The following is a 26,757-nucleotide window of genomic DNA, read 5'->3' as shown; positions in this document are numbered from 1 at the left end:
AACATTTCTTATTATTATCAATGTTGAAAACAGTTGTGCTGCTTAATATTTTATGGAAACTAAAATGCTAAAGTATTAATCTCTTTGAAATTAAAATCTTACTGACCCCAAACTGTGTGAAATACTTTCTAAAAAAAAATGACCTTCTTCACAGTCATTATAGCAGTTCATATATTTAATGCATTTCATTTTCTCTACATTAAGACTTACAGGGAGTCCTTGAAGGCCGACTTCCCCAGGGCTACCAGCTTTTCCTGTGGTACCCTGTAAAAGAACCACATCTTCATTATTACCACTATCACACTTTCCTGTATAGCCATGGTTGAATAATGAAAGCCAGACAAGGCTGTACCTTGGCACCTGGCATGCCAGGGATTCCCTCACGTCCATCCACACCTGGCAAACCCTGGAAAAAGACAAAGATTGGTGCTATTTGGATATAGAATAGTCTTTAGGCAAATCATTTTGTACCAAATTTTACCACACTGCCACATTTTCTCACAGTATTATCATCTGATATGATGGTACCAGCAACATTTTAATCAAAAGAAGTGAAAGTTTATTTATGTTAAACCACATACACCATCTCCCTTTGGCCCTGGAAGACCTGTGTTGCCTCTTGGCCCTTGAGGTCCCTGCAGAAAGAGATTATTTAATTAAAACCAGAATCATTAATATCATTATATATGACCCTTAGCACGACAGAATATAGCCAAATAAGGTATGTCCATGGACCAACATCATTTGGTTGTTTGAATGTTGTTCCAGGACTAACAACTTCTCAAAGGCTAATTTAATGAACAAAAACCTCTTAAACCTCAACTATGTGCATGATTTGCTGTTATAATGATAGTTGTACACATACCTGTTCACCTTTAGGTCCAGCTTCTCCCATTCCTCCTCTTTGGCCTCGATCCCCCTAGATAAAAAGAGACATACATCACAGATATCTGCTAAAATTGATTTGTTTATCTACACCCAAGGCTCAGGACATCAAATTCAAGTTATGCCCACTGCTAAAACAAAGCCTTCAACTGTGAATGTGAGGTAAAACTTTCCTGTTTCATGATTGTTAACAGGTTTAGATTAGTATTTCTAGAAGGTAGAGGAAGTTACGGAACTTACCGTCGCCCCTGCAACCCCCTGAGGGCCTGGGACACCATCAACACCTCGAAGGCCCTGCAAAAATTATTTTATTTATTTATTGTGCTTATTTTTATTACATTTTTCTTAATTTACAATTTTTTATGTCTGCAGTGCAACAGTATACAGTACCATCTAATGCCACTCTAAATGTAAAAAAACTGCATTAATTAGTACAATTTTAAATCTTTAAACAGTAACAGTAATCTCAGAAAATATAAATAGTTTTAGGCTTTTAGCTCTTTCATTCAAAGGTGCCCAAGAATGCTTTTTCACAAGATGTAATATAAGTCTAAGGTGTCCCCTGAATGTGTCTGTGAAGTTTCAGCTCAAAATACCCCATAGATTTTTTTTAATTAATTTTTTTAACTGCCTATTTTGGGGCATCATTAACTATGCACTGATTTTTTCAGCGCGCCGCCCCTTTAATTCGCGTGCTCCCTGCCACACGAGCTCTCGATTATATTACAGCACATTTACAAAGTTCACACAGCTAATATAACTCTCAAATGGATCTTTACAAGATGTTCGTCATGCATTCTGTATGCATGCTTCGAATTATGTGAGTAAAGTATTTATTTTGATGTTTATATTTGATTCTCTATGAGTTTGATAGTGCTCCGTGGCTAACGGCTAATGCTACACTGTTGGAGAGATTTATAAAGAATGAAGTTGTGTTTATGAATTATACAGACTGCAAGTGTTTAAAAATGAAAATAGCAACGGCTCTTGTCTCCGTGAATTCAGTAAGAAACGATGGTAACTTTAACCTCATTTAACAGTACATTAGCAACATGCTAACGAAACATTTAGATAGACAATTTACAAATATCACTAAAAATATCATGCTATCATGGATCATGTCAGTTATTATTGCTCCATCTGCCATTTTCACTGTTGTTCTTGCTTACCTAGTCTGTTGATTCACTTGTGCAGATCCAGACGTTACTGGCTGCCCTTGTCTAATGTCTAATGGAATATGCAAATATTGGGGGCGTACACCCCGACTGTTACGTAACAGTCGGTGTTATGTTGAGATCCGCATGTTTTCCGGAAGTCTTTTAAACAAATGAGATTTACATAAGAAAGAGAAAGCAATGGAGTTTGAAACTCAATGTATGTCTCTTCCATGTACTGAACTCTTGTTATTCAACTATGCCAAGGTAAATTCAAATTTTGAATCTAGGGCACCTTTAAATGAACAAAAATATGGATTTCTCATCTGCTGAGGTGAACTGTATATACATTTTTGTCCAATCAAATGCTTTCTAGAATTTGAATGTTCCTCCCCCTGATACCACCTGCCACTAACTAACATTATTAGTAGCATATCATGGTTTTACCACAGTGCGACATGAACTAAAGACAAATTGATATTTAAAAAGGAACAGGCAAAATATGTTATGCTTCAACGTCCTATTTCAATCAAACTCTATTGAAATCTTACCAATTCTCCTTTGGAGCCAATCATACCAGTGGCACCTCGAATTCCCTGCGGCCCCTGAGAGCACATCATTGAAACAAAGCTTTGAGACACTAGATAAAGTTACAGCCACTGGATTGATTCATTAATTAAGTGTAAATTGCTGAAATATACAGGAAACGCACGTACAGTTGGGCCTTGAGCGCCGACCTCTCCAGATGCCCCCTGATCTCCCTCCTCTCCCTAAAAAGGGAAAAAGCTATTTTACAAAGTGAGATCCTAAAAATCCTCAAAAAAAACACATTGACTCAGTTGTTGGCAGTACCCACATAACTGACACAAAGGGTAGTAATTTATATTTAACAGATAGAACAACAAAATGGTGATAGATAGATCATTCTCGCTTTTAATGTAACAGTGAAAAATGAACTGCAAAGTTTTGATTGAGGTAAATGATGTGTGAATGTACTGATTCTGAGCCAAGCATCTTATAGCAAGCAGTCGTGAGTGAACTAAATGTCACCACATTAACTTATTTTTACAACACTCAAATCTCTCATTATTCTTCATGCACCAGTGGAGTTTAATTCTTATACAGATCTTTAATAGACAGCATTTAATACATCCTCCACGTTAATTCAGCCCGAGCGTCAGTCCTTAATTATAAATGAGGCTCTGTAATAATCTCGAAAATGTCACAGTGGGAGACAAAATGTCTCAAACATGATGTTTCCTCATTACAACAGACCTACTGCTTAATTTATATTCAGATTCACTCTGGAGAACTATATGATGCATATGCTGACCTCAATCACACACATTCACAAACACATGTACACAAAACCAAGACGGTTCTGGTTCCTCCTTTGTCAGCATACTTATCAAACGTTCTTTAAATAATGTAAAGTTCTTACCTTGTGTCCTTGTTTACCAGGCTCTCCGGCTTCTCCTTTCACCCCTTTATGACCCTAACAGTGGACAGGAGGACAATTTACATACTTATATGTACATACATACATACAAACGTATATATTTATATGAATAATAACTGCATATATTTATACATTTACATTTGTATTGTAAACTTCAACAGTCTTGAAATGTCAATCTTATTAAAGGGATAGTTCACCCAAAAATGAAAATTTGATGTTTATCTGCTTACCCCCAGCGCATCCAAGATGTAGGTGTCTTTGTTTCTTCAGTAGAACACAAATGATGATTTTTAACTGCAACCGCTGCGGTCTGTCAGTCAAATAATGGGAGTGAATGGGAACTTGGATCAATAAGAGTCGAAAAACCTTGCATAGACAAATCCAAATTAAACCCTGCGGCTCATGACAACACATTGATGTCTTAAGACACGAAACGATCGGTTTGTGCGAGAAACCGAACAGTATTTATATCATTTTTTACCTCTAGTACACCACTATGTCCAACGGCATTCATCACTCGATTCGCGAGGTCTGATCGCGCTCTGACAACGGCAGTGATGTCTAGCACTCATTGAAGTATATGCGCGAGACATCACTGCCGTTGTCAGAGCGCGATCAGACCTCATGAATCGAGTGATGAATGTAGTTGGACATAGTGGTGTATTAGAGGTAAAAAATGATATAAATACTGTTCGGTTTCTCACACAAACCGATCGTTTCGTGTCTAAGGACATCAATGTGTCGTCACGACGAGCCGCAGGGTTTAATTTGGATTTGTCTGTCGTGATTTATTTACTCTTATAGTCCAAGTTCCCACTGACTTGCATTATACCACTGACAGACGGCAGCGGTTGCAGTTAAAAATCATCATTTGTGTTCTACTGAAGAAACAAAGACACCTACATCTTGGATGCGCTGGGGGTAAGCAGATAAACATCAAATTTTCATTTTTGGGTGAACTATCTCTTTAACAAATTTCTTTTGAATTCAAATCTATCTACTGTACAAGAAAACTCACCTTCATCCCAGGCAAACCAGGATGACCAGGTGCACCAGCTGGGCAAGCATTAGGGCACTTAACAACAGAAAAGACAATTTAGAGTCTGATTATTTATACACTCAATCCAACCATATCTAATAGTCATCTAGGACCATTTTACACTAAACATATTGCTTTTCACAACATTGATGGAACACATAGTAAAATGTCATCTTACCAGTTCCATTGTTCCTCCCAGCATCCCTGCAGCACCCTGTAAACACGACAGATTCTCTTTAGAACACAATGTGAAGGAAATAAAGGGTGATTAGTTGATTAAGGAAGCAGTTGTGCCACCCCGTTGTTTCAGAATTATAATTGCTGCTCTACATGATGTTCCTAATTAGTCTGTGAATACAGATGTCATCAGCTGTACACTCTAAATAGACACTTTATTTCTACTATAATAATGACTTTTTATGGATAAAAGCACCTGATAAATGTAATTTTAAAATGAATGCTGTTGGTGTAACATCTTGAAGTCCGAATAATTCAATATAAGTCAATATGCAGATTTTGTCCACCAGATGAATGTTGTTTTTACACATTCACAGTTTTGACTTTAAAGGTCATTGCTATTGTGTTAGTCTCGAAACATCACAGTAATACTTACACGGGGCCCTGTTGGTCCACGGGGTCCCTGTGGCCCTCTCACACCCATTGCTCCCTGTTATACAGAGAGAAACGCATGAATTTTACTAGTTGTATGAATACTCTAACCATAAGCATTTAGAAAATTGCTCACTTTATATAAAATTGCAAAATGCTAAAACTAAGAGAAATACTACAGCAATAGTACACTGTGAAATAAACAAAATAAAACCAAACCACAAAACAACAAACATTGTTTTAGCGTTTTAAAGATATTGTGGTAACACTTTGGTATGGGGAACACATATAGCGAGTAAGGTAGTTAGTAAGGTAGTTGTTGTAGCGTTTAAGTTTAGGTATGTGGTAGAATTTAGGGATGTAGAATAAGGCATTGATATGTGCTTTATAAGTACTAATAAACGGCCAATATGCAAGCTAATAAGCTACTAGATAAAAGTGAGAATTGTTCCCCATACTAAAGTGTTACCGTTGTTTGTTTTTTTTCTCTCTATGAAAAAAAAAAAATCTCACAGTCTTGAGTGGAACTATACTGAACCACTGAAGCAGCAGCTCAATGCCCTTAAAATGAACTCTTGGTTGATTTTTCATGGACAGAGTGAGATTTGAACTGTAATACCGTACATCAATAATACATCATAAATGAGTATTTTATTGTCAAAAACTTTTTATTCCTTGCAATGGCTCTAGTTAAGTGAATCTCATGAAACTGGTCAAGAACATTACAACATTTCAAAAAGAAAGAAGTACACTATAAAAAGAAAGACAACAAAAAAACATTTGGCTGCTTGCTTATATTAACCCAGAGAGCAGTGTATTCAAATAAAAATCCACCATTTTGTTTTTAAAACAATACTGGACCCACTTTATATTAAGTGGCCTTAACTACTATGTACTTACATTTAAATTAATCATTTGATACAATGCACTTATTGTGTACATACATGTTTTTACATTGTACTTATATTTTAAAAACACCTGCATGTAATTACATCTGTAATTAATTTCTGTAATTACATTTATAATTACACTGCTGACCCATCCCTTAACCCTTACCCCTACCCTTAAACCTACCCATACCACCAAAGCTTCCCCTAACCTTACCCGTACCCAACCTCAATAGCTGAACATGTGTTTTTCAATTCAATATGAACCCAATAAGTACATTGTACTTATTTTTTGATGTAATTAAGGCCACTTAATATAAAGTGGGACCACAATACTGGATAAAAAAGTTGGAGAGTTACTCACAGGGGTTCCCACTTTTCCCAGCTCGCCCGGAAGTCCTCCTGGTCCTGGTTGTCCCTGTTCAAAAAAGTATTACATTTAAACCATTGCATCGCACACCCAAAGAGATCCCCTCACTCCACCCACTGCTTTTTGGTTATCATATAAAACAAATGGCACTTACAATTGGTCCATCAGGTCCAACACCCTAAAAAGACAGAGAAGAAATACATTTTGCACTGAATTATGCATTTATATATTCTCCCCCATTTCTGAGATATATTTATACAAAAAACATTTATATTTACTGTATATTTGAATATAATCTTTCTTTTGACTAACCTGCTGCTGTCAGCATTGAGATAAGATATGCAGTGCAGTGTGTATAGATCAGCTTTAAGCCTATTTACAACCATATTTATCTTCTCAATAGTGTTTGTATTGAATGCAGGGATATGTTACAAGATGACTTACTGCCTCTCCTCTGGGTCCAGGTTTGCCAGGTTCCCCCTGTTCAACAACAGCAATTACACAAAGTCTCATTTTAGGTCGAACATAATTTAAATACACACACATACATATACATAAATATGTTTTAGTTTTAGTGTCAGTACTACATTAAACTACTATATAAAATGTTGACTATAATGTTTCATAATGCAATGGGGGAATATTTGTGAGTCCTGATAATGCCAAATATCTTGTGTTACCAGTAAAATGTAGCCTACATTATTTTAAATGTAGAATGCAAGCATATTTGTCTAAAATAATTCTGTATTTTCAGCTTCAGAATCATGAATATTTTTATTCTGGTATCACCATTGTCCTCTGCATTAGGTTACCAGCACTAAGTCCAAGGCTATTCATTTCCACCCTCAATTTAATACCAAATTTAGCATTTTAATAAACTATATTTTTTGTTACCTTATGCATATGTCTTGGAGTATCGCAATAAAATTGTATCGTGAGTTCAGTATCGTGATATGTATCGAACTGTGACATGAGTGTATCGTTACACCCCTAATATATATATATATATATATATATATATATATATAGTACAGTCCAAAAGTTTGGAACCACTAAGATTTTTAATGTTTTTAAAAGAAGTTTCGTCTGCTCACCAAGGCTACATTTATTTAATTAAAAATACAGTAAAAAAATACAGTAAAAAACAGATATATTGTGAAATATTATTACAATTTAAAATAACTGTGTACTATTTAAATATATTTGACAAAGTAATTTATTCCTGTGATGCAAAGCTGAATTTTCAGCATCGTTACTCCAGTCTTCAGTGTCACATGATCCTTCAGAAATCATTCTAATATGCTGATTTGCTGCTCAATAAACATTTATGATTATTATACACCAGCATTATACACCACCGTTCAAAAGTTTGGGGTCAGTAAGAATTTTTATTTTTATTTTTTTTTTTAAAAGAAATTAAAGAAATGAATACTTTTATTCAGCAAGGATGCATTAAATCAATCAAAAGTGGCAGTAAAGACATTTATAATGTTACAAAAGATTAGATTTCAGATAAACACTGTTCTTTTGAACTTTCTATTCATCAAATAATCCTGAAAAAAAATATTGTACACAAATATTTTGTACAATTGTACACATTAAATGTTTCTTGAGCAGCAGATCAGCATATTAGAATGATTTCTGAAGGATCATGTGACACTGAAGACTGGAGTAATGATGCTGAAAATTCAGCTTTGCCAACACAGGAAAAAATTACTTTGTCAAATATATTCAAATAGAAAACAGTTATTTTAAATTGTAATAATATTTCACAATATTACTGTTTTTTACTGTATTTTTAATTAAATAAATGTAGCCTTGGTGAGCAGACAAAACTTCTTTTAAAAACATTAAAAATCTTAGTGGTTCCAAACTTTTGGACTGTACTGTATATACATACAATGATTGTATCTACTAAGAAAGAATTAATAAATACATGTACTGTTTTGAAAGTCACGCAAATCACATTACTGCACAATTACTGTTATGAAAATCACATAAAGCCAGAGAATCTTCCCAGGCCAAATGAAGTACTGCGTTTGAACATCGGTGAGTTTAACAGGAACTGATGAATCTGACTAGCCCGCACAGATCACTGAGCACACAGACAGGATTAGGAACTAGTGGTCATGTGAAAATACTTATAATTCCCTGTGAAATGCCAGTCAGTGCACTGATTGAGCTCTGGTCCCTACTGAAGCAGAAAACTGAGAAGCTCATTAGTCAGTCACCTTTTGTCCTGGAGGGCCATCGAGGCCTGGTTCTCCTATAGGGCCAGTCAATCCCTGAGGAACACAGAGGGGAAATGTTACATTATTACTCCTTACAACTGTAAATGATGACAGACTTTAATTGAAAAGCATATTTTAGGGAATGTTTTGTTGCATAAATGTTTTTATTAAAATGCAACTTTCACTTTATAAGCGAAACTGAGGTTTTAAACTCATGATGATTACACAATTAGCCACAGCATTTGATGCCTAAACAATCAGGTATAGTCATTCGACACCTTCCAAGACCTTCCGTCTCAGACCAGAGTGGATATTTTCTTGACCCCTACTGCCATTTTCGCAGGGAATCCACTCTAATTAAGTCCAGGCTTCGGGTGTCCGTGCTTAAACAAAAACCCTGTTGTCTGTTGGGCAGACCTCTTTCCTGTGGTCTTTGCTTTAGTCCGGCATGAGAAATTCCCTGCATTTTTGACCCATCTAAGAGCGCCGCCCACCACTGACTGAACTCTGCGGCACTGAGGTTCGTTTTCCCATGTCAATTTTTAACATGCTATAGAGAGAATCCATAAGACTTTAATGTGATTCCTTACATCGGCTCCAGGTAATCCAGGAAGTCCAGCAGAACCAGGTTTTCCAGTATCTCCATCAGGACCCTTCGGGTACATACAACAGTGTGTGAGATCCAACATAATTGCAGATTATAATATCAACGTTTGACACAAAACGCTGATACTTACAGCCGAACCCTCTTCACCGGGGTCACCTCTCTCCCCCTGCAAGAAAAACACACTTTTACCTCTTTCATTATGCATAATATTTTGTTGAATAAATTGCTTTGTATTTTAAATGATGCTGTTCACATTTTTAAAAATCAACTCACAGCAATGCCGTCTATTCCAGGCACACCGGGAGGACCGGGAGGGCCAGCACCAGCCCTCTGTTCAAAAATAGTAAGTAAACAATGCTGTCATATTCCTATAGTGAGTTCACTTACATGTTTTTAGATGCATTAAGGTTAAGATTAAAATGATCCAGTCAGTAAAAATATAGTACAAATCTTTTTTTTTTTAAGTCCAAGCAAACAAAACACCTGCAATGCAACAGGTGTGCAGTTGTCTCTTACAAGATATGGACTGTGCAGAGGCAAAAATGCAATGTCGCCTATAATATTTTACAGCATTTGTTATTATATTTAAGAAAGCAAACTTTCTTTCTTGCTCTTTACATATTTAATGCTGAACTACAAGCGCTCACCTTAAACTCTGCCTCGGTTATCTGAAAGGAAAAGAACAAAGCATTTACCTGCGCTGTGCAGATGATGGTTATCTCCAACAAAATCAGTAAAAAGGGCCCGCGCACACCTGCAGCGCGAGCCATGATTTCCCCAAAGACACAGAAGCCCCTGCTTTCTCGGATCAGTTGGGTTGACGGACCCCCAGACCAAGAAACCCAACTAAATCCCCTTTCAACTATCTGAACTCAAGGGAGACCATAACCACAGAGTGCTCATGCATATGTATGAGGTGGTTTGTTCTGGGTCTGTCATTGGAGGACAATGACACAGTGAGAGGAGGAGTCCAACACACATTCGAATAGACGGCGGGAAATTTGACTAGACGGTGACATTTGACCTCTGTTAACAAACACTAAATGATCTTTGGGAGGCAGAAGGGGAATGCTGGAAATAGTAGAGCTGTAACATTACATTCCAGTTTCTTTTGTTTCTTAGATGAAAATTGAGATGTTAGACAAGTCTCACCTGTCTCCTTGCAGGAAGGTCACCGCATGCGTCTCTCTGCGGGATGTTTAAGTCGCAGTGAATCAGCATTGACTGCAGCTCAAACTGAAATAACGCACAGACAACGATCAAAAAGAATCATTATAATGTGAGCCAGTAGGGTGTATTGAATTGTTTATCATTGGCTTATGTGTAATGTTCAAAAAGATATTGATTAGTTTTTGGTACAAGAAAACGAGCTGTTTCATGCTGCACTTTTTGTTCTCAATTATTTGTGCAGAACAATGAATTTAAATGAGTTTAGTGGTAGACTGAGTTCATAATATGTGCATATATCATTTTGCTGACACTTAATTTAAAAGTTACACAAAAGTTACTGAGATCATTGCTTGACTTTCAAAAACATAAAAAAAACTTTTGAATGGTAGTGTACATTTTGAATGTCTTAAGACACCCCAGGTGAATATGGAAAAAAAGTTAATAGAGTTAAAAGTTAATCGCAAACCTTTTTTGTATTACAAGTTTTCTAAAATGTTATGTTTAAATATGCAAATGAGGAATTATATTATTAAATACGCACTAATTTGCATACATTTCCAGAACAAAAATCTAAACACTGGATAAAGATAGGTTCTAAGTGTTTTATTTTGTTGACATATTAGATTCAAAAGTTTTTACAGAAGGAATTTTTTATATCTCTTTTTATCACCCCATAAATCAAAAAGTACTGTCAACAGCCAGAAAAAAAACATTGACATATGAAAAAACCTCAGTAAAAACCTTCAGAATATAGATAGGAATAAAACTTTAAATGTTGGTGCATGTTATGTAAGTGATACTGAAGTAGAGAAAAAAATAATAATTTTGAGAAAATGGCCTTTGAATACATGTTTTGTAAATTGAAATCTACAAAATGTAATTTAAAAAAAGCACTTAAAAATTGTAATTTTCTTTCCACTAATCTGAAACAACACATTAGAAAAAGTAAAATAGCCCAAAATCACAAAATTGACCAGTGCATGAAAAAACAATGTTTTTGCCTGTAGTGTCTCACAAAAGCCCGTTCACAAAATCGTTCTCAGTATTAAAGAATAGCAGCACAGAGAAATGATATAGATGGAATCACTTATTCAGAGCTATTTTATCCAGCTGATGAATGATAAAAAACACTGACAGCCAATCAGAATCAAACCTACTATAATGAGCTCAAGCATTTATAGGATTAGTTCACTTTCAAATTAAAATTTCCTGATCATTTACTCACCCCCATGTCATCCAAGATGTCCTTCTTTCTTCAGTCGAAAAGAAATTAAGGTTTTTGATGAAAACATTCCAGGATTTTTCTCCTTATAGTGGACTTCAATGGAGCCCAAACGGTTGAAGGTCAAAATTACAGTTTCAGTGCAGCTTCAAAGCATTCTACACGATCCCAGATGAGGAATAAGAGTCTTATCTAGAGAAACTCATTTTCTAAAAATAAAAATAAAAAATGATATATGTTTTAACCAGAAATGCTCATCTTGAACTAGCTTTCTTCTTCTTCATTAGAATTACAGCAGTGTAGACACTGCTAAGTGTATTACTGCCCTCCACAAGTCAAAGTTTGAACTAATTGTTATATACTTGCACTAGCATATTGTATATGACAATTTAGTTCAAACTTTGACCTGTGGAGGGCAGTAATACACTTAGCAGTGTCTACACTGCTGGAATTCAAATAGAGAAGAAGAAGAGAGCTAGTTCAAGATGAGCATTTATGGTTAAAACGTATATAATTTTTTTTTTTTTTTTTTTTTTTTTAGAAAATGAGCAATGGTTTCTCTAGATAAGACCCTTATTTCTCATCTGGGATCGCGTAGAATGCTTTTGACCTTCAACCGTTTGGGGTCCATTGAAGTCCACTATATGGAGAAAAATCCTGGAATGTTTTCATCAAAAACCTTCATTTCTTTTCGACTGAAGAAAGAAAGACATGAACATCTTGGATGACATGGGGGTGAGTAAATTATCAGGAAATTTTAATTTGAAAGTGAACTAATCCTTTAAAGTGGCAGACAAGCACGCACTTAGAATAAACAGAATGATATTACCCGCTGGTGTCGGCACTAATATAGTTATCGTTATATTTATTTATAGTTATAGTTGTTGCTGTGAACGGGCATTTAGTGTTGTTAATAAGTCATTATGTAATGCATCAACCGCCCACAATCCTTTGAAAAATAATTTTCAGCAACCAATTAATAGGCTGTTTATGGCCAAAATTACGAGAAAGGCAGATTTTTGGTTTTGTCCAATAAAACAAAGTCTCACATTTCAATACGGCAAGTACTGTTGTGAGGAAAGATTCAGGTATTTTATGCAGGTCAGCTGTTGGACTAGAACCTCACTGCTAGAATTCCCACATATCTGCTGAAATGTATTTGTCAGAATCCAAATTCCATTTAAAGAGACAGTCTGCTGCTGAGCCTTTAAACAGCCTTCAAACTCACGTCTCAATGACACAAAAATATAGAGACCTCAAGAAGAAAATGAGCATATATAACATGATGATAGCATCATGTTCAACAGTATTGGAAGAAATGGAAACACATAAAATGTATATATGTGTGAATAAAGTTTAACATAATTCTCACCGGCACAGCTATTGCTGAATTGTCCTTCAGTTTTCCAATATGTGTGAATCCATCTAGGTTTACTTGTCCTCTTGGTGCCAGCTGCTGTGAATCTGTTACCATACAATCTGTTATGAGACTCACAGAGCCTTTTTTGACAAGCAGTAAAATGTTGTGCCACTGAGAATTGAAGAGATGTGTTTGGTAAGGGAATAAAGCCGTCATCGCTCTGTTCTCCTGGGTTCTGTATGAGAACTCCACTGACAGGGCCTCCCCATTGAGTCTGACTGCGAGCTGTTCCTTTTCATTCGGATCTTGCATTTGCCACATATTCCAGCTCTTATTCGGGGTATTGCCACTCATCCGATAGGTCGCAGAAAATGCAAATTCCTCAGGCAGCCCCATGGGAAATGCAGATCTGATTCAAGGATGGAAATTCAAGACTCAGTTAGACCTGATTACGAACAGAAATTATATCCTATGTACTGATTGAAGTTACATATTTTACAATATTTAACATGACATAACATGAAAACATACTATACTGAACATTATTAGCATAGTTACTATCTACAAAACAGTAGGTACAGTAATGGTATCAGGTGTTAAAAGCTTAGTTCACCCAAAAATGAAAATGATGTCATTAATGACTCACCCTCATGTCGTTCCAAACCTGTAAGACCTCCGTTCATCTTCGGAACACAGTTTAAGATATTTTAGAGTCCGAGAGCTTTCTGTCCCTCCATTGAAAGTGTTTGTACGGTAGACTGTCCATGTCCAGAAAGGTAATAAAAACATCATCAAAGTAGTCCATGTGACATCAGTGGGTTAGTTAGAAGTTTTTGAAGCATCGAAAATACATTTTGGTCCAAAAATAACAAAAACTACGACTTTATGCAGCATTGTATTCTCTTCCGGGTCTGTTGTCAATCCGGGTTCACGACTCCGCAGTGACGCTGCTGACGTAAGACGCTGCTGACGTGTTATCCGGTGCGCCCGAGCTTTGTTTACAGTCTGAGGGAGACGCACGCTGTATTCAAGCTATTCTACATTGTTTGTATTTTGGTATTGCTATATTTTTTAAAATGGTGCGTAAGTGTGCATGTCGCGGATGTCCTAATCGCCAAAAACAACGACATAAAAGTGCATTACCAACGCTGACAGATGAAAGGATTCAAAGGAATCAATTCAATGGAATCAATTCAATGGAATCAATACAATGGAATCAATACAACGGAATCAATTCAATGGAATCAATTCAATGGAAAGGATTCTGGAAGAGAAGACAATGCTGAATAAAGTCGTAGTTTTTGTTATTTTTGGACCAAAATATATTTTCGATGCTTCAACAAATTCTAACTAACCCACTGATGTCACATGGACTACTTTGATGATGTTTTTATTACCTTTCTGGACATGGACAGTCTACCTTACAAACACTTTCAATGGAGGGACAGAAAGCTCTCGGACTAAATCTAAAATATCTTAAACTGTGTTCCGAAGATGAACGGAGGTCTTACGGGTTTGGAACGACATGAGGGTGAGTCATTAATGACATAATTTTCATTTTTGGGTGAACTAACCCTTTAATACCATGGTATTTTATAACATACCATGGTGCTGAATGTGTATTGTATTCATTTTAGAATACCATTTGAAAAATACTGTTGCACAAATGTCCAAAAACATGGTGTTACAATGTAATTATTATATATATATATATATATATATATATATATATATATATATATATATATATATATATATATATTTTTTTTTTTTTTTTTTTTTTTTTTTTTGTTATCAAAAATAAATAACCTGGTTTATGTTAATAATTTAATTTTCTAATTCAGCACCATGGACAGAGGAAGTTCATTCAGTAACCAGTAGATGTCGCCACATGCCAACAGTTCAAGTCATTCTAAAGAGTTTCCTTGGTTACTGAGATTTTCTGATAAGGGGGAGATTGCAAACACTGAGCCTATATCATTCGGAGTCTGTATCAGAAAGCGTGGGTGGGGTGGGCTGGGGGAATACAATATTGCTTAAAATTATTATAAATAAGACAAAACTAGTTTTAAAATAAAAAACCCTAACTTCCACCCTAAAAAAAGAGAAGAGAACAAGATATAAACTGGAATCATATTTCTTAATAATTTATTTATTCATTCTCTTAACAACTGACATTTTTATTTAAGAACTAGGGTTCTCATGATCTTGCACAACCGGGATGGATGAGGGATGTATGTGTGATTTTAGACCTGGTAATGTCATGGAAATTTAATAAATTGTAAAGTAATTTAATTTATTTTTATAATGCCTATAAGCACTAAAATATTTTATTGGGTAGAAATTTGTGAGTAAAATATTTGAAAAGTCATGTGAATTTAGTGGTAATAAAATCATTGGTAAACATTCACTTATTTTAATTATTTACAATAATTTAATTTGATTATTTTACTTGTTGCCACTCCTAGTTTCTAAATGAACATTTGAAAAGCAGCATCATTGTCATTATAGCAGGAGTATCATAAATATCTTTTGGGTACCTTTGAAATTAGGGGGAATTTAAAGTCAAAATGTTTGTGAACCACTGCATTAAACCTTGAGTTTGGTAAGACTTATAGAGATATAAAGACCTTGGATGTGCAGGAAACATGAATATAGCAAAGGTCTAAAAAAAAAAAAAAAAAAACATTTTTTCCTTTTCTATTTTCTATTCCATTTCTACCACAACCATTAGTTCTTTTTCATGAATTTGATTAGTTGAGCAGGCGTTCAAAGAGTGCTGATATACAGTCCAACAGACATTTCATTGCTTGTTTGTTTCTCTCTGTCTGTGCCCTGGGTATACTTCGTTTTTTTACGTGTTCGCTAGTGTACGAGCACAGTCGAACGCACAGCCTTTGAAAGTATACTTAGTTTGCATACACAGGCGTTCGACGTAAGCGCAGTTTTGAGCAGTCTCTCGCCACGAGTTACAACCCATGGAAATATCTTTGCTAGAGCTGTACAAATGAGCGGTGCTTGAAGTGGAAAAATAAAAGTTCCGGTTATCCAGATGCTCAGTTCATAACGCATTCCCGAAGAAGGGAGGGCGCGACGGGCTTCCGAATGTGCAACATGTCAGAAATACAGTTGTGCCAAATTCCTACTCCCACCAAATTATTACCCCTCTAGTATTGGTAGGTTTAGGATTAGGTGTGGTGGAGTGGTTTGCGACTTCAACGAGGGAGTAATAATTTGGCAGTTAGTCAAAATTTGGCACAACACAGGTACACATGGAAAACTGGCAGTACGCTGAAGGTAAAAATATAGAAGTGCGCGTTCCGGCCCACTTCGAGCAATGCAAATGAGGGTACTTTCTAATCTGTTCGCACAACCTCTTGTCTATGTAGTCCTCCATCGTCACTGTAGCTTGCATGCGTTCTGGTCTGTTCTGTTTCTAAAGTTTTTCTTTGACTACCTTGTGAGTCGACACCCCCTTGTGGATAAACTAATTACTGCAAAAAAATCAAAAATCAAATGCACATGTGCGAGTAGAGGCCTGCACTCCCACGGGATCCGCGGGACCGAAATGCAACAGAGTGCGGCGCGGGACAAGATTTGATGGCCGCGTGTGGGCATGGAAGGTGAGACACTACCCGTTTGTGAGTTGCAGGAGAGTCATATGATTCGTGGGACTCCCGCAAAAGAGAAATATCTGAACATAAAATATGTAAAAACTAATAAATTGTTTTTCATATATTGCAAAAAAGCAACAAGAACAACTAATACAAAATAAAATCGTATTAAACTCGGTACACATAGACCTCATCGGGCTGAACTACTTTCGTGTTCTAAGTTATACGCCGGCTCAACAGGAAGTCAGCTATTATGGGTTGTTTGAAAAACGCATGCTCTGGAATTTGATATACTCTTACTAGGCAATTAATCCGATCACCACCAAACTCGGTCAAGACATTAGGGATGTAAAATTGCCCGTGGATTTTTTATATCTCAAACAGTTTGGCTGTGGCGAGGCAACGAATTTATGGCAAGAAAAGGGAAACAGGAAGTGTGTTATAACATCTGCATACATTGATTGATTTTTATGAAACTTCAGCTGTGTGTTCACTGTAGGAGGCCAATCACATGGATGTGACCATTGTGAGTCAAAATTATAGCGCCACCAACCGGCAGCAGGAAGTGTGTCACTTTCAAAATGCTTTGAGATCACCCTCTTATTTTTACTCGATTTGCTTCAAACTTCATCAGAATAATGTCAAGACATGGCGAATGTAGACTTGTGAAAATATTTTTGATATTTTTCAAACACTGTTGCCATAGCAACAGATCAAACTTCAATATTTGTTTTGGATGCTTTTGAGACTCTTATCATGCATCAAATTGCATGAAACTTGACACACATGTCAGGATTGTCATCCAGTAGACATGGGCAAAGCCCATGAAACTGGGCTCCCCGCCCAAGAAACGGGCGGGGAACAGGGCCTCTATAGTGCCACTTTTTGACAAAAGTGGAGGGGTTAGTTTAACCTACAGTCACCAAACTCGGAACACATATTGATCTCATTAAGCCGGACAACTTTCTAATTTACTATCATTAGCTCTGACCAACAGGAAATCAGATATTTTGGTTTGAATCTGGATTTTTCACACACACACTCTCTCTCTCTCTCTCTCTTTCTTTCTTGACTTGTACCAAAGACTATAGAATAACACAGTGCAACGCTCAATATGGAGGAATAAGTCCCGCCTTCTAAATAAGAGCCAATCTCTGATTGGTAAAGTCATTGCGTCACTGCAGTGGCCGTTAGAAGCTCCGGTTCCTTTAGAACCAGTCTGACGCGCTCCTCCAGACACAAGAGACGCGCATTTAGGACTGCACATGCGCATTAGCTTGATCCAGCCTGAAAAATTTTGTTTTTTTGTCATGATTCGAACATTTAGAAACAAAGTTTATGAGACAGTTGTTGTCAGATTTCATTGCTGATTTCAAATATGAAATTTAATCGAAAGCTTGGCAAACAGCTTTGGAGAATTTGATGTTTCCCCATTCAAAGAGATAGGAGCTGCACTTGAATGCCCGAGAGGTGTTTCAAAGATGGCCGCCGAGTGAAATGACTTGTCTTAAAGGATTAGTTCACTTTCAAGTTAAAATTTCCTGATAATTTACTCACTCCCATGTCATCCAAGATGTTCATGTCTGTCTTTCTTCAGTTGAAAAGTAATTAAGGTTTTTGATGAAAACATTCCAGAATTATTCTCCTTATAGTGGACTTCAATGGCCTCTAAACAGTTGAAGGTCAAAATTTTTTGGATTACGCCTTCCCTATTCAATTTATGGAATGAACGTGGCGCCAGTTCTGTTTTTGTCCGCAAGTAGAATAGGGAAGGCGTAGGACATACAGCGTAAGCTTTTTGAAGAATACGGAAAGAGGAAGCACGTGCAAGGCGATCATTTGTGTTTATAAAGCATATACAGTTGTATTTTTTTTCGAGAATGAGCGATCGTTTCTCTAGATAAAACCCTTATTCCTCGTCTGGTATCATTTAAAGCCCTTTGAAGCTGCACTGAAACTGTAATTTTGACCTTCAACCGTTTAGAGGCCATTGAAACCTTCATTTCTTTTCGACTGAAGAAAGAAAGACATGAACATTTTGGATGACATGGGGGTGAGTACATTATCAGGAAAATTTTATTTGAAAGTGAACTAATCCTTTAAAGGGACTTTGATATCTTTCCATGGCAGAAATAGTATGATTAGTATGGTAACTCATTCATTCCTGTATGAAACCTGTCTAATTGAATCATTTGCTGTTTCGTTCAACAACACGGATTCAACAGGAATGCCACTGTGTTGATTAGGTTGATTATTTTGATTATGACTTTGTTTGGAGCAATTTTCAAAATAGTAACTGACAATATTGTACAATTTGGAGTCTACAACAAAAATATTACACAACAAGAAGTTGTTCCAGGTCCAACCTTTTGCTATTTTTACTTGCCCTTTCTTAACAGATTAACAGATATGTTCATAGTAGCAGACTTCAAATATAGCTTTCTCCATACTGAACATGCTGAAGATCCCAATAATTACTGTTTCCACACAAAAGCAGTTTATTTAGAGCTCTTACATTGGTCTCCATTCAGGTACAACAGCCTGTAGTTTTCCTGTTGGAATATAACAAGTTGTAGATGTCTCTGTCAGAGGTATTTACCTGGTGTTGATCCTGAAGTTGAACTCAGAGCCAATCTTATATGCTACATGTTGCGATGTCGTTCCAGGCACCTTCTTCACCATCCCTCTCCTGGCCATTTCAGCAATGTTGAACTGAGTCATTATGTAAAATCCTATGGGATATCAGAGAGACTGAAGTTAAAGAATAGCACATTTAGTCCGAATGCATGTACTGTTTTTGAGATGTTTACCTGGAAATAATCCATTCCCTTCTTTAGTCTGAGGACACACAGTTTGGTCTGTCTGCAGGTGGCTCATACTGGAAAATGGCATGACTTTGAAGAAAAATGCATCATTGTTAAACATCAATCTTTTATTGCTTCACCCGTTCTATTCCTTTACTCCTCCTCCCTGTGTTTGTGTGTTTGATGAACACACATTGCTTGTGGGAAATCTATGTTGACTGTGTGAACAACACAATCACACTGTGTTTGAAAAGCTGCGCCACCTTGTCCCCTTTGTGTTCAAGCATTTTATTCTTTTCAAGTCTGGATAAAATGTTAATGCTCTGAATTCTTATTTGATCCAAAACAAGAAATCACTGATAATTCTCAAGCATTGATATTAAAGGCACTTACCGTGTGCATGAAGACCAGTGGAGATGCATTGTTTGATCATATTACACAACAGGTAGAGACAAACTTCCCTAGAAATAAAAGTATTTGAGCTGTTTGTGATATAGATAGATATATAATATATAATAAAAATGAGATGAAAAAGGGGGGAAAAAGAGAGGAAGAATGAATGAATTACCTCCAGATCATTTTTCCTGATTCCCACAGATGTTGGTCTCATGTAGGAGGCCTCTGCTCTGAGGAGCCCACCCAGATCTCACCAAACCAACTAACTGAACATGATCTGCAGCTGACCAGTGAGGTGAGGAACAGCTGACAACCTGCTCAATAGTCCTGGAGGAGGGAGCAGGTTCTTTAGTTCCTTTAATTAAAAACAAAGCAAGTAAAGTGTGACTTCTTGGACTTTTATAATAATTGATACGTCTAATGACTGAGACTTATCATAGTTTGAGTAGTTGTTACAAGAAGACTGAATTGTCATTAAAAAATTGTTTTTAATGTTTTTAAAAGAAGTTTCGTCTGCTCACCAAGGCTACATTTATTTAATTAAAAATACAGTAAAAAACAGTAATATTGTGAAATATTATTACAATTTAAAATAACTGTTTTCTATTTGAATATATTTCACAAAGTAATTTATTCCTGTGATGGCAAAGCTGAATTTTCAGCATCATTACTCCAGTCTTCAGTGTCACATGATCCTTCAGAAATCATTCTAATATGCTGATCTGCTGCTCAAGAAACATTAATGTGTACAATTGTACAAAATATTTGTGTACAATATTTTTTTTCAGGATTATTTGATGAATAGAAAGTTCAAAAGAACAGTGTTTATCTGAAATCTAATCTTTTGTAACATTATAAATGTCTTTACTGCCACTTTTGATTGATTTAATGCATCCTTGCTGAATAAAAGTATTCATTTCTTTAATTTCTTTTCAAAAAAATAAAAATAAAAATTCTTACTGACCCCAAACTTTTGAACGGTAGTGTATAATGCTACAGAAGCTTTGTATTTCAGATAAATGCTGTTCTTTTGAACTTTCTATTCATCAAGGAATCCTGAAAAAAAAGTACACAACTGTTTTCAACATTGAAAATAATCATAAATGTTTATTGAGCAGCAAATCAGCATATTAGAATGATTTCTGAAGGATCATGTGACACTGAAGACTGGAGTAATGATGCTGAAAATTCAGCTTTGCATCACAGGAATAAATTACTTTGTCAAATATATTTAAATAGTACACAGTTATTTTAAATTGTAATAATATTTCACAATATTACTGTTTTTTACTGTATTTTTAATTAAATAAATGTAGCCTTGGTGAGCAGACGAAACTTCTTTTTAAAAACATTAAAAATCTTAGTGGTTCCAAACTTTTGGACTGTACTGTATATATATATATATATATATATATATATATATATATATATATATATATATATATATATAGAACCCCATACATCAAGAATTTTATCTTTTTGTGCCAATTTTGAGTCAAAAAATACTGTTTGGAGAAGTGTCTGGACGCTGGAAAAACACTTCTCAATAATTTACAATCATTTGCTTTAAAACACAGCAGTTCCCTTGGTAACATCCACTGTGAATACAAAGTCACAGATGTCTCAGATGAGAATGGAAAAATTCCAGTTTTATAAATCAAGACACCACATGTGATTGGCTGTTTGTGTAATATAAATATATCATATCTAATCTGGAGTTGTGCCTTCATCAGGTAAGAAACACTCCATTGATGCATTGATGCACTGACACTAATATCTATAATAGGCTACATATAATACAATTTATATAATTGATGGCTTGTTAAATGGGACATTGTGCAATAATTTATGATCAAAAAATTAAATATTAATTTTGTACTGGCATCCAAAGGACATCATTTACAGAATGCATAACTGAATGCATTTTGCACCTTCCTCTTTTGCTGGCAATAATATTTAACAATATTATGTTAAACTATAAATATCCTGACCATGGCGTCTGAAGGCAGTCATCAATCAATATGATTGCCTTGATTTCCAAGAGTGCTTCATTCTTCCAGTCAAATAACAGAATTCATCAAGTGTCATAACAAACTATAAACTTATGGAGTATGAACATGATTCTAATTGTGTTGTTCCAGAATTTCATATTAACCCGTTTTGAATGTACTTATAGTCCATATTGCATTAACCAGAGAGAGAGAGTCATATGGCAGCACATATGGTGTACCCACAGGCTCCTTCAAGAACTTATGACTTTTCTTTTTTGGGCAGCTATTATACTTCATAGAGACATTTGCTTGCTTCTTTTATAGGGTAGTAGATAAGTAAAATCATCTGCTAAACCTCCAAATCTACATGTAAATAAAAAAAAAGTTTGTAAGAACACAACAGAAAATACAAACCCGATTCCAAAAAAGTTGGGACACTGTACAAATTGTGAATAAAAACAGAATGCGATTATGTGGAAGTTTCAAATTTCAATATTTTATTCAGAATACAACATAGATGACATATCAAATGTTTAAACTGAGAAAATGTATCATTTTAAGGGAAAAATAAGTTGATTTTAAATTTCATGGCATCAACACATCTCAAAAAAGTTGGGACAAGGCCATGTTTACCACTGTGTGGCATCCCCTCTTCTTTTTATAGCAGTCTGCAAATAACAGTATGAAGGGACTGAGGAGACAAGTTGCTCAAGTTCAGGAATAGGAATGTTGTCCCATTCTTGTCTAATACAGGCTTCTAGTTGCTCAACTGTCTTAGGTCTTCTTTGCCGCATCTTCCCCTTTATGATGCGCCAAATGTTTTCTATGGGTGAAAGATCTGGACTGCAGGCTGGCCATTTCAGTACCCAGATCCTTCTTCTATGCAGCCATGATGTTGTAATTGATGCAGTATGTGGTCTGGCATTGTCATGTTGGAAAATGCAAGATCTTCCCTGAAAGAGAGGACGTCTGGATGGGAGCATATGTTGTTCTAGAACTTGGATATACCTTTCAGCATTGATGGTGCCTTTCCAGATTTGTAAGCTGCCCATGCCACACGCACTCATGCAACCCCATACCATCAGAGATGCAGGCTTCTGAACTGAGTGCTGATAACAACTTGGGTTGTCCTTGTCCTCTTTAGTCTGGATGACATGGCGTCCCAGTTTTCCAAAAAGAACTTCAAATTTTGATTTGTTCTGACCACAGAACAGTTTTCCACTTTGCCACAGTCCATTTTAAATGAGCCTTGGCCCAGAGAAAACACCTGCGCTACTGGATCATGTTTAGATATGGCTTCTTTTTTGACCTATAGAGTTTTAGCCGGCAACAGCGAATGGCACGGTGGATTGTGTTCACCGACAACTTTTCTGGAAGTATTCCTGAGCCCATGTTGTGATTTCCATTACAGTAGCATTCCTGTATATGATGCAGTGCCATCTAAGGGCCCGAAGATCACGGGCATCCAGTATGGTTTTCCGGCCTTGACCCTTACGCACAGAGATTGCCAGATTCTCTGAATCTTTGGATGATATTATGCACTGTAGATGATGATAACTTCAAACTCTTTGCAATTTTTCTCTGAGAAACTCCTTTTGGTGATCCTCTGCCCATCTTGACTTCTGAGAGACACTGCCACTCTGAGAGGCTCTTTTTATACCCAATCATGTTGCCAATTGACCTAATAAGTTGCAAATTGGTCCTCCAGCTGTTCCTTATATGTACATTTAACTTTTCCGGCCTCTTATTGCTACCTGTCCCAACTTTTTTGGAATGTGTAGCTCTCATGAAATCCAAAATGAACCAATATTTGGCATGACATTTCAAAATGTCTCACTTTCAACATTTGATATGTTATCTATATTCTATTGTGAATAAAATATAAGTTTATGAGATTTGTAAATTATTGCATTCCTTTTTTATTCACAATTTGTACAGTGTCCCAACGTTTTTGGAATCGGGTTTGTAAAAGATTTTCTTACTCCTAATGATGGTCTTTCAACCAACTGCTAATTTAGATGATCCTAGAGTCTTTAATCATGTGTCAATATGATCTTTACATAGAAGGATTAACGATTATATATGCACAACGGTAAGTTAAAACCAGATAAACCAGTTGTTGATAAGTCATTTGAATACCAGAGAAACTACTGTGAAAATTCATCCCCAAGTCTTACATTAAACAATGACTATATTTGCTTTGAACGATATTTGTCATTACTTTCTAAAATAGTATAACAGTAGATTTATGGAACTAAAAATGTACCTGATATATTTGTGATGAGACACAGGAGTGATGTCTGTCTGTGGGAGGTTTATTTAAACAGGGGAATCACAAATACATTCACATAGAGCGTCCACAGATTAAAACCTCACCTTTAATACACAAACAAGGAACACATATAACCTAATATTAATACCTTTTGAAGAGGTGGAGCACCCCCTGAGGCATTTATAACATCCTTCTGCGTATCCCCTCTCTTCCAGTCACGCCTTTTCCATCAAGGGACACTATTTGCCACCTTAAATTGAAAAAATGTTCTGTAGAGAAAAATGTACTGGTGGTAAAAACGAAGTGATACTTTTAAATATTAAACTAATACTGCCAGTAGGTGGCGGTAAATCACTGGGTTAATGAGTGATTAATCGAGTCATTCATTTGTTCGTTCATCCATTCATTCATTCATTCATCCATTCATCCATTAATTCGTTCATTCATTCATCCATTATGAATAGATCATTGAATCATGACTCTCACGATTCGTTCAAAGCTGCAGATTCGTTCATGAAACACCGCTGTGTTGCAGTTTTTGCAGTTTTGTTGCAAAATAGAGCAAAGGTTCTGGCAATACTGTGTTTAAAATGTACATTACTTTACCTTTTTGTTTGTTTGTTTAAAGGATTAGTTCACTTCCAAATAAAAATTTCCTGATAATGTACTCACCCCCATGTCATCCAAGATGTCCATGTCCTTCTTTCTTCAGTCAAAAAGAAATGAAGGTTTTTGATGAAAATATTCCAGGATTTTTCTCCATATAGTGGACTTCAATGGCCTCCAGATGGTTGAAGGTCAAAATTACAGTTTCATTGCAGCTTCAAAGCGTTCTACATGATCCCAGATGAGAAATAAGGGTCTTATCTAGAGAAACCATTGCTCATTTTCAGAAAAAAATAAAAATAAATAAATTATATATGTTTTAACCAGAAATGCTCATCTTGAACTAGCTCTCTTCTTCTTCTCTATTTGAATTCCAGCAGTGTAGACACTGCTAAGTGTATTACTGCCCTCCACAGGTCAAAGTTTGAACTAATTGTTATATACTTGAACTAGCATATTGTATATGACAATTTAGTTCAAACTTTGACCTGTTGAGGGCAGTAATACACTTAGCAGTGTCTACACTGCTGGAATTCAAATAGAGAAGAAGAAGAGAGCTAGTTCAAGATGAACATTTATGGTTAAAACATATATAATTTTTTATTTTTTATAAAAAAATGAGCGATGGTTTCTCTAGATAAGACCCTTATTTCTCATCTGGGATCGTGTAGAACGCTTAGAAGCTGCACTGAAACTAATTTTGACCTTCAACCGTTTGGGCTCCATTGAAGTTCACTATATGGAGAAAAATCCTGGAATGTTTTCATCAAAAACCTTAATTTCTTTTCGACTGAAGAAAGAAAGACATGAACATCTTGGATGACATGGGGGTGAGTAAAGTATCAGGAAATTTTCATTTAAAAGTGAACTAATCCTTTAACTAATAAAATAAATGTAAATAAATGTTTGTTTGTTGAACTGTTAAAATCAATGTCACGTTTGCAATTTGGGAAAATTGCATTCTTGCTCATATAGGCTATATCATCAACATTAAAAACAAGAATTGTTTAAGATTAAGAGCCTGTTTTGCAGTTTTGTTTTGCAAACACCATAGCATAGATCATCATAATGTAATATTTCTCTTTATTGTTTTCTCCAACACCTTCAAAAACTAAAGTGTCTGAAGTGAATCATGAGGAAGGGAGTGAATAACGTCTTCAATAAATAATAAGGGCAGGAATCATATATTAACGCCTTTGATAGTGACCGGTGTTGTACCGGCTTGTGAGCGCCTCCCTTAAACTCACTCTACAGCAAGTTTAGACAATATTTACGGTCTACGACTCTCACCGCACACCGTACGGAGATGTGATTCACTTTTCATCAGATTCGCCCGATCTGCAGTTTTAAGTCTTTGCTGTGAGGACGGGACATTGCTGAATTTTAAACGACATGAAGAGGAATTAAGAAGCGAAGTGATCGGAGCGCCGAGGCGGATCGCTCTGAAATCCAGACCGCGGATTGAGGCCTCAATTCCCGAAGCGGATACATGTACGTGGTTTTTAATTACATAGCAGCCAGATATTTGATAAACTATAACTGTTTGGTGCATTTCAGGTTGTAGGTTTGACAACGTGTCTGTTAACTTACGCAAATAGTGCGATGTTTGTGAAAGCTGGTCATTTGACAAGCAAAACAGGCTAACGCTAGAGCTAACTGCCCTACAGGAATTAAAAACTAACGTTAAATCTGTTTAACAAATCAGGTTTAATTCTCTAATATTAAAGAAATCGTTATAATATTGATAATCAAATGAAATTGATTATAACATTTAGTAATAATAACAACAATCAAATGCAATCACATGCTTATTTTAACGTTTTATTTTAGAAACATTATTAAACATTTATTAGTTAGGTTTAAATGCGTTTTTCATGCGTTTAAATGTGTTTTTATACAGGATTGTGTTGATCAGTTGACATGAAGCGAGAAGATACTGCACCGAGTCAGGACGGGTGAGTCATTACACTGATAATATCTTTTAATAATTGTCTAATATATATATATATGACACACACACACACACACACACACATGTATACATACATACAGACCCAAATCGCTCATACTTGTAAAGTATT

General features: G+C 35.9%; 2 protein-coding genes across 5 annotated transcripts in view; one reads left to right on the top strand and one right to left on the bottom strand.

Moving 5' to 3' along the window:
* The window catches only part of col9a1b (collagen, type IX, alpha 1b), a 46,091-nt gene extending 21,627 nt beyond the window's left edge, over window positions 1-24,464 (bottom strand). Inside the window, exons 1-26 of one of the 3 annotated variants that reach the window (XM_048205743.1) lie at window positions 24,219-24,464; window positions 19,980-20,162; window positions 19,805-19,872; window positions 19,418-19,501; window positions 19,207-19,339; window positions 13,006-13,402; window positions 10,394-10,477; window positions 9,889-9,909; window positions 9,515-9,571; window positions 9,372-9,407; window positions 9,225-9,287; window positions 8,635-8,688; window positions 6,848-6,883; window positions 6,558-6,581; window positions 6,398-6,451; window positions 5,151-5,204; window positions 4,716-4,751; window positions 4,517-4,573; window positions 3,481-3,534; window positions 2,756-2,809; window positions 2,591-2,644; window positions 1,126-1,179; window positions 866-919; window positions 582-635; window positions 353-406; window positions 211-264 (exon numbers count right to left, since the gene is read on the bottom strand). In XM_048205743.1, the coding sequence (XP_048061700.1) occupies window positions 211-264; window positions 353-406; window positions 582-635; window positions 866-919; window positions 1,126-1,179; window positions 2,591-2,644; window positions 2,756-2,809; window positions 3,481-3,534; window positions 4,517-4,573; window positions 4,716-4,751; window positions 5,151-5,204; window positions 6,398-6,451; window positions 6,558-6,581; window positions 6,848-6,883; window positions 8,635-8,688; window positions 9,225-9,287; window positions 9,372-9,407; window positions 9,515-9,571; window positions 9,889-9,909; window positions 10,394-10,477; window positions 13,006-13,402; window positions 19,207-19,339; window positions 19,418-19,501; window positions 19,805-19,872; window positions 19,980-19,990 (1,701 nt within the window). In that variant the 5' untranslated portion in view covers window positions 19,991-20,162; window positions 24,219-24,464. Of the gene's footprint in view, window positions 1-210; window positions 265-352; window positions 407-581; window positions 636-865; window positions 920-1,125; window positions 1,180-2,590; window positions 2,645-2,755; window positions 2,810-3,480; window positions 3,535-4,516; window positions 4,574-4,715; window positions 4,752-5,150; window positions 5,205-6,397; window positions 6,452-6,557; window positions 6,582-6,847; window positions 6,884-8,634; window positions 8,689-9,224; window positions 9,288-9,371; window positions 9,408-9,514; window positions 9,572-9,888; window positions 9,910-9,936; window positions 10,083-10,393; window positions 10,478-13,005; window positions 13,403-13,639; window positions 13,699-19,206; window positions 19,340-19,417; window positions 19,502-19,804; window positions 19,873-19,979; window positions 20,163-24,218 lie in introns of those variants that run through there. The other 2 variants (XM_048205744.1, XM_048205745.1) reach the window with 2 other exon arrangements.
* A 1,383-nt stretch (window positions 24,465-25,847) lies between these two features.
* fam135a (family with sequence similarity 135 member A) overlaps window positions 25,848-26,757 on the top strand; it is a 32,450-nt gene continuing 31,540 nt past the window's right edge. For both annotated transcript variants that reach the window (XM_048205742.1, XM_048205741.1), the window contains exons 1-2: window positions 25,848-26,167; window positions 26,577-26,631. The gene's annotated coding sequence lies outside the window, so the exon portion shown is untranslated. The remainder of the gene's footprint in view (window positions 26,168-26,576; window positions 26,632-26,757) is intronic.

Source organism: Megalobrama amblycephala, linkage group LG10 (genome assembly GCF_018812025.1).
Source record: "Megalobrama amblycephala isolate DHTTF-2021 linkage group LG10, ASM1881202v1, whole genome shotgun sequence".
Classification (NCBI taxonomy): Eukaryota; Metazoa; Chordata; class Actinopteri; order Cypriniformes; family Xenocyprididae; genus Megalobrama; species Megalobrama amblycephala.
This window is presented reverse-complemented; position numbering and strand designations above follow the sequence as displayed.